The sequence below is a fragment of the Balaenoptera ricei genome, chromosome 5, assembly GCF_028023285.1.
Source record: "Balaenoptera ricei isolate mBalRic1 chromosome 5, mBalRic1.hap2, whole genome shotgun sequence".
Taxonomy (NCBI): domain Eukaryota; kingdom Metazoa; phylum Chordata; class Mammalia; order Artiodactyla; family Balaenopteridae; genus Balaenoptera; species Balaenoptera ricei.
The window spans coordinates 71,335,536-71,345,921 of record NC_082643.1 but is presented as its reverse complement, the minus strand read 5'-3'; the positions used below and the strand labels follow the sequence as shown (position 1 = coordinate 71,345,921).

The following is a 10,386-nucleotide window of genomic DNA, read 5'->3' as shown; positions in this document are numbered from 1 at the left end:
CAGTCATAAGAAAAGAATACAATAATGCCATTTGTAGCAACATGGCTGGGCCTAAGATTATCATACTAAGTGAAGTAAATCAGGAAGACAAAGAAAAATACCATATCACTTATATGTGGAATCTAAAATACGATACAAATGAACTTATTTGCAAAACAGAAAGACTCACAGACATAGAAAACAAGCTTATGGTTACCAAAGGGGAAGCGGGGGGTGGTATCAGACAACATGGTGAATTAGTTAATGGGAAGTCTTTCCATTCTCTTAATAATCATCTAGATTTCTTTGTTTGTTTGTTTAAGCATATTTCTCTCAGCCTTTGTCTTTCTGGACTGGAGTCCCATGCTCTGCTCCCCCCAGCTCTGGACCATTCATTCACATGTGGCAACTCTAACTCCCCTTTGGTCATTCTCTAGACCCCATCCACCTCTGATAAAATATATTCGGTTCACTAAACAGAAGTGCATACCGTTTTCTAAGTTCAGATGCCCCATGATTTTCTACAAAGGCAAGAATATGTTTCTTCTTAAAACTTCCCAATTAAATCCAGTCTTTTTTGATCTTTTTATAATTCCCCACTGGGAACATTACTAGCTGCAAAAGTCCTTATGTAAGCCTTTATTGCATTTGATTGCTTAGAGCCAATCATTTTTAAATTATAATTTTAATTATTTTACCCCAAATGTACTGCAGTAGAACTTAACCCTACTGAAGCTCATCCACTGGTTTTAAGATTTTGTTTAATTAAACATATTAAATGTGACCAATCCCATCAGAGTTAATACCCAGAGAATCTATTTATCCTCACCATTTATTGTATGATATCTGTTCCAAGTCTCACATACAACTCAAAAGATAATAATGCTAATCATTGTTATAACTTTTTAAAAGTTTAAATAAGTGATATTTACTGATTTCCTTTTGTTCACAAATCTATTTACAGCTCAAATAGATTATTCAGTTATGGCTTCCTGTTTGAGAGGCTCAAATAATTTGAAAAGAGTGATTTTAATTGGGCTCAGGGAGCAAATTCTCAATCCGCATTACCAGTATCCATGGCATACTATATTTGATTGCAAATAAGTGTTTGAAATATCGTTAATCTATATTATGTATTTGTCTGTGTGTGTGTGTGTGTGTGTGTGTGTGTGATTTATTTTTGGCCACACTCTCTGAGCTGCAAAAAAGCAATGGCTTTCTAGTTTGATGTTCAGGCCAGCAGAGCAGGCTACCTATCTCAAGATAAAAAAGAGAAACGAGACTCGGTCAGTGGTGTTAAATCAAGAGGTTTATATTAAAAGATTTAGCACTAAAATCTAAATAAAGAATTGCTTAAAAAAAAAAGACTTATCCATTATTTCAGTTCATTAGAAAACAACTCTCATTTTTCTACCACTGAAGAGTCTTGTCGCTTTTTAACCAATGAATTTCAAATGCCCAGTTGTCTTAGACATGAAAATAAAAGGAATATAATCAAGGTAAATTTCATGTTACTTTACTGTAGTAGTTTAGTACTATTGTACTAAAATAAGTATTGTAGTACTTTACTGTAGCTTCTTTGGTAATTTTATGTATTTTGTGCTCTTTGGGCATTTTGAAATTATATCTGAATGGAGTAATGGAAATACCCATAATGCATATCTATTAATTATCAGTATTTTTAGCAAACTAAGGAACTAGGGAGAGTGACCTCTTACATTCAAAAATGAGTGGAAAAAAGTTACATTCCTATCCTGGAGCCCCCCTGATAATGGTAGACAAATGTTGATCCTTCGATTGCCTTGGGTGATTCATCTGTCACTCTTTCCGCCAAGAGTGAGCAATGAGGCCACTGGGGGATATCAGAGAACACCATGGACTTTGGTGCCACCAGGATACCTGTGCTTCTCAGTATCATGGATCTTTGTGACAAACCCAGGCAGCAGGCTCCCTGCTCTCTGAAGAACTAACTCAAGTAGCTTCTTGGACCAAGTCCAGATGGCTGAAGCTCAGCCCGGAAGAAACAAAAAGGCACCTAAGTGAAAAGAGGAGAAATTGGCAATCTGATAAGAAACCCAACACCAATTCTTTTTAAGGGCCAACATTGTCAGGCTGGTGAGTAATTCTGTGGTAAATTGCTCTTTTCAGAATCTCAAAGGAATGCATTTGTGAAAAATGCATTCTTTCACCTCTAACTCATCAGGAAACCAAGAGCCAGACATGAAATGTAATTCTAGAAAGTATTGTCTCAGAGTTATTTAATATGCATTCTGACCTAAAGTGGAAACATACAGACAACAAGCACGTTATCGCCAAGTAGAGCCCCATAAAGCACTCAATTTGGTCTGTGTAGAAAGCAATCAAGTACAACCTCATAGTGAAGTAAACACTGAACCAAGGGTCAAAAGTCCAGGCTTTGCCACTAAACTAGCTGTGTGAATTTATACTTCACTCCTCTTTTTTTCTTCATGTGAAATAGTTCAAATATACCAAACTTATAGAGAGAATATATATACATATTTGTACATAGATTTGTCAAATCTTAACATTCGGACTTATCTCCTTCAGATTATTTTGAAAGATATAAAACAGCACAGACAGATGAAGTCCTATGAATTTCTCACTCTCCCTCCCATCCCATTCAATCCATCCAACAGAGAAGTAACCACTTTTCTGATTTCTACTCTCATTCCCATGCTTGTTATTAAACCGTTACGTCATAGGTACAGATCCATAAGCACTACTTAGTATTGTGCTGTATGTTTGTAAGTTTTGTATAGATGATATTATGTGTACATACAAGAGTCTGCACAAATGAAAGTGTGAGCAGGCACCCTGGAGCCTCACTGCCTGGATTCAAATAGTAGTTGTGCCACTTCCTTCCTGTGCGCCTCAGGCTAATTAAACTCTCTGTGCCTCCATTTCCTCATCTGTTAAGCAGGAAACATGGGCTTCCCTGGTGGCGCAGTGGTTGAGAGTCTGCCTGCTAATGCAGGGGACACGGGTTCGAGCCCTGGTCTGGGAAGATCCCACATGCCACGGAGCAACTGGGCCCGTGAGCTACAACTACTGAGCCTGTGCGTCTGGAGCCTGTGCTCCGCAACAAGAAAGGCCGCGATGGTGAGAGGCCCGCGCACCGCGATGAAGAGTGGCCCCCGCTTGCCGCAACTAGAGAAAGCCCTCGCACAGAAACGAAGACCCAACACAGCCAAAAATAAATAAATAAATTAATTAATTAATTTTTAAAAAAAATAAATAAAACAGGAAACATAATGGACCTACCTTATAGGTTGTCATGAGGATTAAATGAATTGACATCTGTAAAGTACTGGGGACAGAGCCTGGCACAGACTAAACTACGTGTTATTTTGTTACTATTCAAACATTTTCTAGAATTCTATTATATGAATATATTCCAATTTATATGTCTAGTCTCCATTTCATGAACATTTAAGTTGTTTACAATTTTTTACTATTATAAACATTCTTCAACATGTCTCACTGTTGAAGAATGTGGCCAATTTTTGTAGTGACTATACATACTGAAGAATGAAATTGCTGGGTTTTAGGTTAATCCAACTTTGGGCTCTAGCAGATATTAGCATATTCCTTTCCAACATATGGTAAAAATTCCCACTCTCGCTCAAAATTACTACATCCTCATCAATTTTAGTGTTCCCTGATCATCATTTCTGTATTTGTAAAATGAGGAGGGGTGAACTAGATGATCCCTAGAGTCTTTGTACATTTTCTACGTTCTCTGATTCCCTTTCCTTGAATTTCCCACTTTCTCCCTTCATCTAGAGATAAACTAGTCCAGCAAATAGCAAACAATTTCTTCTGAGTCTATAAGCCTCTTGTTTGGTACTTTATATTCTGAACAGTCTATAAACTAGGATATCCAATAATACAATTTCAGTCGTCATAAGGAAGAATATCTCCTAAACTGACAGCTTCCAAGCCAGGCATACTTCCAACACTTTTAAAGCAGATCTGTAGTTTTCAAACATTTTAAAGTAATGGACTTTTTAAAAAATAAAAATATAAACTGAAGTTCAATATAAATGCTGCTTTCTCCTTTTTTCCCCTTTTTGCTTACCTCTAATATATATCTTATGGTAAAAGCTTCTTGTAATGGAATTATTATTAGAGCCTAGATGAACTTCCTGAAAATAATACTGAAAAGCTTCCATTTATCTTGTTATTTTACCCATTAAATTTGCATTTTATACTTTATTTGATCATGTTTTCATTTTAGACTAGTATATATCCTATATTAAAATCTTCTGGAAATATCCACGTTAGAAAAGAGTTGCCTACTATCACCAAAGAGCTCTGATTTTACCACCTATAATTTCTATGGGAAAAAAAATATACAGCTTCAGGCTCTGAAGGTTATAATTATAGGCCAACATTGCCTCCTAATGGTAAGAAGCTTATTTACATCGTATGTCAAGTTAGAAATTTTGGTTTCTTTTTTAAATATGTGCAAAACTTTGAAGTGATCTCTTCCTATGAGAATATTACCTTATTTTGATAACAGAGTTGGGGAGGGAGATACAGTACTTATCAGACATACTGGCAAGACTAGGTCATGGGGTTTCTGCTCTCCCTCTGATGTGCCATCTACAAGTCCCAGAATTCTCTCTCTCATTTCCTCTCAGATACAATTACTAAAGATCTTCAAACTTCAGCCAGCCCTCACTTGTCCTTATGTCACACTTGTCTTAGTCTTAATATGTTAAGATGCTAGTTCCAGACAGCCAACTGGAGTGTGGGATCAGCCTGGAAAACAGATGGTCTCTGGATTGCTAAAAGGTGAGCTCCTGCTTTGACATCCACGTGTACCCAGGTCAGCACACTTACCATCAGTCTCACCAAAGCCGCATGTTCCCTGTCTTTTTTTTTAAATCCCCTCATGAAGCCAAAGCCCAGCTGTGAACCTCTGCTTTGCACTCCAAGTGTCTAAAACTGGAGCTTTCACCACCACCTGTCAGAGCCTCTACCTGGAAGAGTCATGAAAAAGGAATTGGCTAAACCCTCCTTAGCCCAAGCCTTTGAACCAAGAATCTGCTACCTATCTGATGTAAGTTCACAGAGCTCTGGATCAGAGGTCATCAAATCAGAACTCTTGGATATGTCTCTAGCCCAGGTCAGATTCAAAATCCCCCCCACCTGGATGCTGTGACTGGGGCCGCTTCTACTTTGGGAGCCAGCCGTGAGCCAGGTGTGTAACCCTCACTCACTCCTATCTTACTGAATCCGCCTGCTATGAGGAGCCAGCAAGGCTTTTTACAGTGTCTTAGAGGTTTATATAACAGGCAAGAAAGAACACAAAGAAAAGAATAAAATGCAGATGGAGGAGAAGGAATAAGAATAAGAAAGAAAAGAGAGGAAAAGGAGCACTTGTTTCAGGCAGAAACCATATTATATATTACTTAACGATCCACCCACTCCAGGACTAGCCACTTCCTCTGTAGTGAAGAAGCACTTGCCTGCCGATATAAAAGAGACGGGTAAAATGTAGAAGGGAAAAGTAAGGCTGCAAAGACAATGTATAATTCAATAAATATTCTATTGGTAGAGTAGGATAAATTCTACCATTGGCATGCACTGATTGAGGTTCACATAGATATCTGAAATGTCAAATTAACAAGAAGCCGTGTTAAGTCATATTATTACAGGCACGTATAGAAATCTGATATCAATTCCAGTGATCTGTGTTAAGAATTTATTGAGCCACATCTGGGTTTAGCAGTAGAGTTGTATAATTGATTAGCAATGTCTTCCATGAGCACACACTTGTCATATAGTTCCCTTCTCTTTTCTAGAACCATCCTCCCATTAACTCCTTCCTGGTTCTCTAGCTAAGTGCTTCTCAAGCTTTAATGTATGAATTACCTAGGGGTTTGCTAAAATTCAGATTCTGATACAGCAGGTCTTGGGTAGGGCCTGAGATTCTGAATTTCTAAGAAGCTCTCATGATGCCCATGCTGGACCATAGAACTTTCCGGTCTCCTTTTCTAACAACAATTTCCTTTGTTCATCACCCAGTAAGAGTATTACCTTTATCTCTTTTTCTTATTGCTGGTCAGTCAGAGAAAGAAGATAGTAGCCACTGCTGTCAGGCCTTAATAATCAGATAATTTTAAAAATTTTATTATAAAAGATTCCTATAACATCTTATGATTTTCAATTTCATAAATATATATATATATAATTTGTCATGCTTTTATCAGTAAGAAGTTTTTCTCAACCATTCTTCCCAAGCCCTAGAGTAAAATGAGTAAGGTCCCTAAAATGCCCCAGAAGCTCTAAAATATCCTAAACTCTCTACTAAATTATCAAATAAATAATATCCACTACAGCTTTAGGTTTTATTTTACTTTATTGCATTCTAATTCTTTTTAAATGGTATCCTGAACATGATGTACACGGTAATTCCCAGTTGCTCCTCAACAATATAAATTGCCTGAAAGTGAGGGATACTTGTTCACTTTTATAAAGAGTATTACATAAAAGAAGCATATGTGAAAAAATCAGAAGATATAAATATTGATAAGTTAATTGGTTTATATCTTTGCACATTATCCATTGTGAAAAATTCTAAGTGTGATGATTCTTTAGCCACAGTACCTCACAAGTGAGTGTACGGCCTTGTGCCCTGCACGAAAGCACGTTTTCCTTATGGAAAAATTCCCAGCTGAATCATTCTCTTCTTTCAACTTACAGGTGCCATCATCACATCACCAAAAGGATCCCGAGGCATGTCCTTATGAATAACCAGCTTTTCAGTCCTGTGTAGAGTCTGTGGGCCCACTTTCAGCTCCAGATACTTCAATAGCTGAAAATTCTGTGTCAATAAGTGGTTTCAGAAATTTCTCAACCTTGGTTAGTCTTTGCTTCAGTTTCTGCTGCATTGACTCATACTCAGCCAGGATCCGAGCAAACTTTGTTTGCAGGAGGTCTACTGACCCCTCCATTCGAGTGACCTTCTCTTCGAGATCTTTAGGATCACTTCCAGCATTTGCAATGTTTATGTCCAGTAGACCATCTTTCATCAAGATTTGCTTCCCTTTCTCTTCTAGCATACATTTGGCATCTGGGTACTCAGTTAGAGCTTCCATGAGGTCATCTTTTGAGAGACAGAACAGATCTGAGTAGCCAATACTTTTAATGTTGGCCGTTCTTCGATTGCCAGCTTTGCTGCCTTTAATGTTAAGGATGCTGATCTCACCAAAGTAGCTGCCATCACTCAATACTACAAACTGAGTGATTCCATCATCTGCCACCACGGCGAGTTTGCCTTCCTTGATGATGTACATCTCTCGTCCAATATCCCCTTTCTTGCAAATATAATCTCCAGGACTGTAGACTTGGGGTTGTAATTTCAAGACCAACTCCACCAACAGACCAGCTTCACAGTCGGCAAAAATGCGCACCTTTTTTAACGTGTCTAAGTGAACATTGATGGCAATCTCTGCTCTTAGTTTATCAGGCAGATACTTCAAGACTTCTCTCTCATCCACTGTTTTTTTGTTGGTCCACAGATAGTCAAACCATTTAATAACTCTCTTTTCCATATCTTTGCTTACATTTCGAAAATGCATGTATTGCTTGATCGCATCAATTCTTCCTTGAAATTCTGCTCTGGCTGCATTCATGTTGGAAATCATAGAACCTATGTTACCAACAATGGTGGCAAAAATTAACACTCCAATTAGGAAATCAGCCACCACAAAGACATACTCAGAATCCCTCACAGGAGGTGGTGTTTCACCAATGGTGGTCAAAGTCAGTGTAGACCAATAAAGGCTGTATACATATTTTCTAGCCAAACGGCCAAATTCAGGATCATTAACATCAGGATAGACCCACGTATCATTTCCAAATCCAACAGCTTTGGAAATAGAGAAGTACACACACGCATTCCAATGGATGATGAGGACAATATACATCACAAGGTTAGAAATCCTGAAGATGTTTGGGTAGTTTGTCCTTGTTTCCGTTCTCTGGAAGAACTCAAACATTCGAGAGATCCTGAACAGTCTGTTTAATCTAATTTCCGGATAGTTCCAGCCCAGATTAAAATACAGCAGATCAGTTGGTATCACTGATACAACATCAAGTTTAAATTGAAAGTTTGATTTATATTTCTCTATGAGTTTAAGCTCTTCCTTCACCAGTAGTCCTTGTTCTAGGTAACCTAAAATAGAAAAAAAAAAAAAAAGTAATGTTTTTTCCTTTTTATGCCACTGTTAATTTTTCTAAAGTAACTCTCAACAAACTTCATTGAGTTCAAAACAAGAGTTCATTCCAATAAATATGCTTTTAGCAAGGTAATAAGATATGAGTACTGATCAACATATGGCTGTGGAAAATGTTCTTTTGCAGAAATAAAAAGTAAAGCTTTGTAAGTACAGAAGTGAGAGATTATATGCAATGTATATATACAAGGTATATATACAGATCTCTCTAGATTCAGCATCTTGCCCAGGTAAAGCTATGCCTTTTATGAACAGTGTTCTTGGAAAGTTTTCTTTTTCTAACACTGTGCTTAATTCTTCATGCCACTCTTTTGTCAGAATCCCGGCCCCACCCTTGAAGCTTAGGTACCTCCTTGCTGTTTGACTCTCGTGCATATTCTTGCCTTGCCCCTTCAATGTGAAGCATATGTCCTTTTTTTTTTTTTTTTTTTTTTTTATTATTTATTTATTATGTTTATTTTTGGCTGTGTTGGGTCTTCGTTTCCGTGTGAGGGCTTTCTCCAGTTGCGGCGAGCGGGGGCCACTCTTCATCGCGGTGCGCGGGCCTGTCACTATCGCGGCCTCTCTTGTTGCGGAGCAGAGGCTCCAGACGCTCAGGCTCAGCAGTTGTGGCTCACGGGCCCAGTTGCTCCGCGGCATGTGGGATCTTCCCAGACCAGGGCCCGAACCCGTGTCCCCCGCATTGGCAGGCAGATTCTCAACCACTGCGCCACCAGGGAAGCCCAGCATATGTCCTTTGAGGCTTCACTTTCATATCTCTTTCTTGCCCCTCCCAGGCTTCCTTAGACATCTGGGATTTTCCTTTCTCCTAAGCTGCTACCGTGCACCTTGTGTGTTAAACCCAGAATTTCAGTACCGTGATATATTTCACTAGGGAAAAATTTGTTTCTCTTCCTATCCTGGTTACCAGAGCTGTGCATAGGACTGAACTGAAGCATTGCTCCAGTGCACTGATATTAGATAATGTCTTTATTTTACATAATGATTCTTAAAAGTGATACTCTGCATACACAGGTTACCTTTGCATGTGGTAGTACAGAAAATGAGCTTATACCTACTTAACAAGAATACTTAAATCGGAAGCTATCAGATCCTGCCCAGATTATTGGTCAATAATGCCTCACCATGGACCACAAAGTTGAATTAAGGATGTACATCCTGTTTCTTATAAAATTTCTAGTACAGCTCTGCTGAGTACAATGACATTTTCCCCCATGCCTCTTCAAGGTATCTCTGTTAGGTAGCAATTACCCTTTCTCAACAGAACTGGCAGAATATTTCTGTTCTCTCTATTCTTCTCTCCTGGTATAAACCCAGTGAACAGAAAAATGGAGGAAAGCCATCAATCCACATCCAGAAGGTTGCCTAGTAACATCCTTCTGAATCAGCTGGAGTGGCCTAAGCCTGTGGGTGGGTATATGGTACTCTTGCTTTCAAGAGTGCCTTTTCCTCTAAAACAAATTTTTGTGAGTCTTTTTTTTTTTTGAAGAATACTTGAATTAAGAAATTTCAAGTTATACATAGAGATAAAAGCATGAAATTGCAAAATATCCAAAACTGAACATATTTACCTGTCCTTGTTCGTACAAACATATCGAGAAGATAGATTATATCTGATAAGTAATCAAGAATGAGCCAATATTCTAGGTAATCAGACTGAAGTTCATCAAAACATGCTCTGTAAAAGAAAAACTTGTATAAATAAAATGAAATGCGACCAGTTTAAGTAAAAGTCCTCTTTGTATAATTTTTATCACAATGAGAAGTATAACACACTAAGGCTAGGAGGGGTCCTTGGAGTCCATTTAATCAACCATGGCTTTCCCAAATCTATTCCCAAATCTGAGGGTTGGATTTAGTTTTCTCACACTTCTGAATTTCAACATTCTTTCCATTATGCTAGTCAGCTTTGTGAAAACATCAAATGAGAATAAATGACTTCAAGCTAACGTCAAAGTATTTTTGGGTGATACACATTGATATCCAGGTTCATGTTGACTATTTGTACCCAAAATGCCTTGGGAAATCATGCTTGGTCCTGGATGGCTGAGATATTTACTGTCTAAAAGACAAGGAACCATAGATATCCCTTGGGAAACACATCTTGCTCTATAAAACCTAGATCCTTGATCTTTTTCCA

General features: G+C 38.2%; 1 protein-coding gene across 1 annotated transcript in view; it reads right to left on the bottom strand.

Moving 5' to 3' along the window:
• Positions 1-6,770: 6,770 nt before the first annotated feature.
• Positions 6,771-10,386, bottom strand: part of CNGA1 (cyclic nucleotide gated channel subunit alpha 1) — a 30,602-nt gene continuing 26,986 nt past the window's right edge. Inside the window, exons 8-9 of the mRNA XM_059924108.1 lie at positions 9,818-9,924; positions 6,771-8,185 (exon numbers count right to left, since the gene is read on the bottom strand). Of these exons, the coding sequence (XP_059780091.1) occupies positions 6,771-8,185; positions 9,818-9,924 (1,522 nt within the window). The remainder of the gene's footprint in view (positions 8,186-9,817; positions 9,925-10,386) is intronic.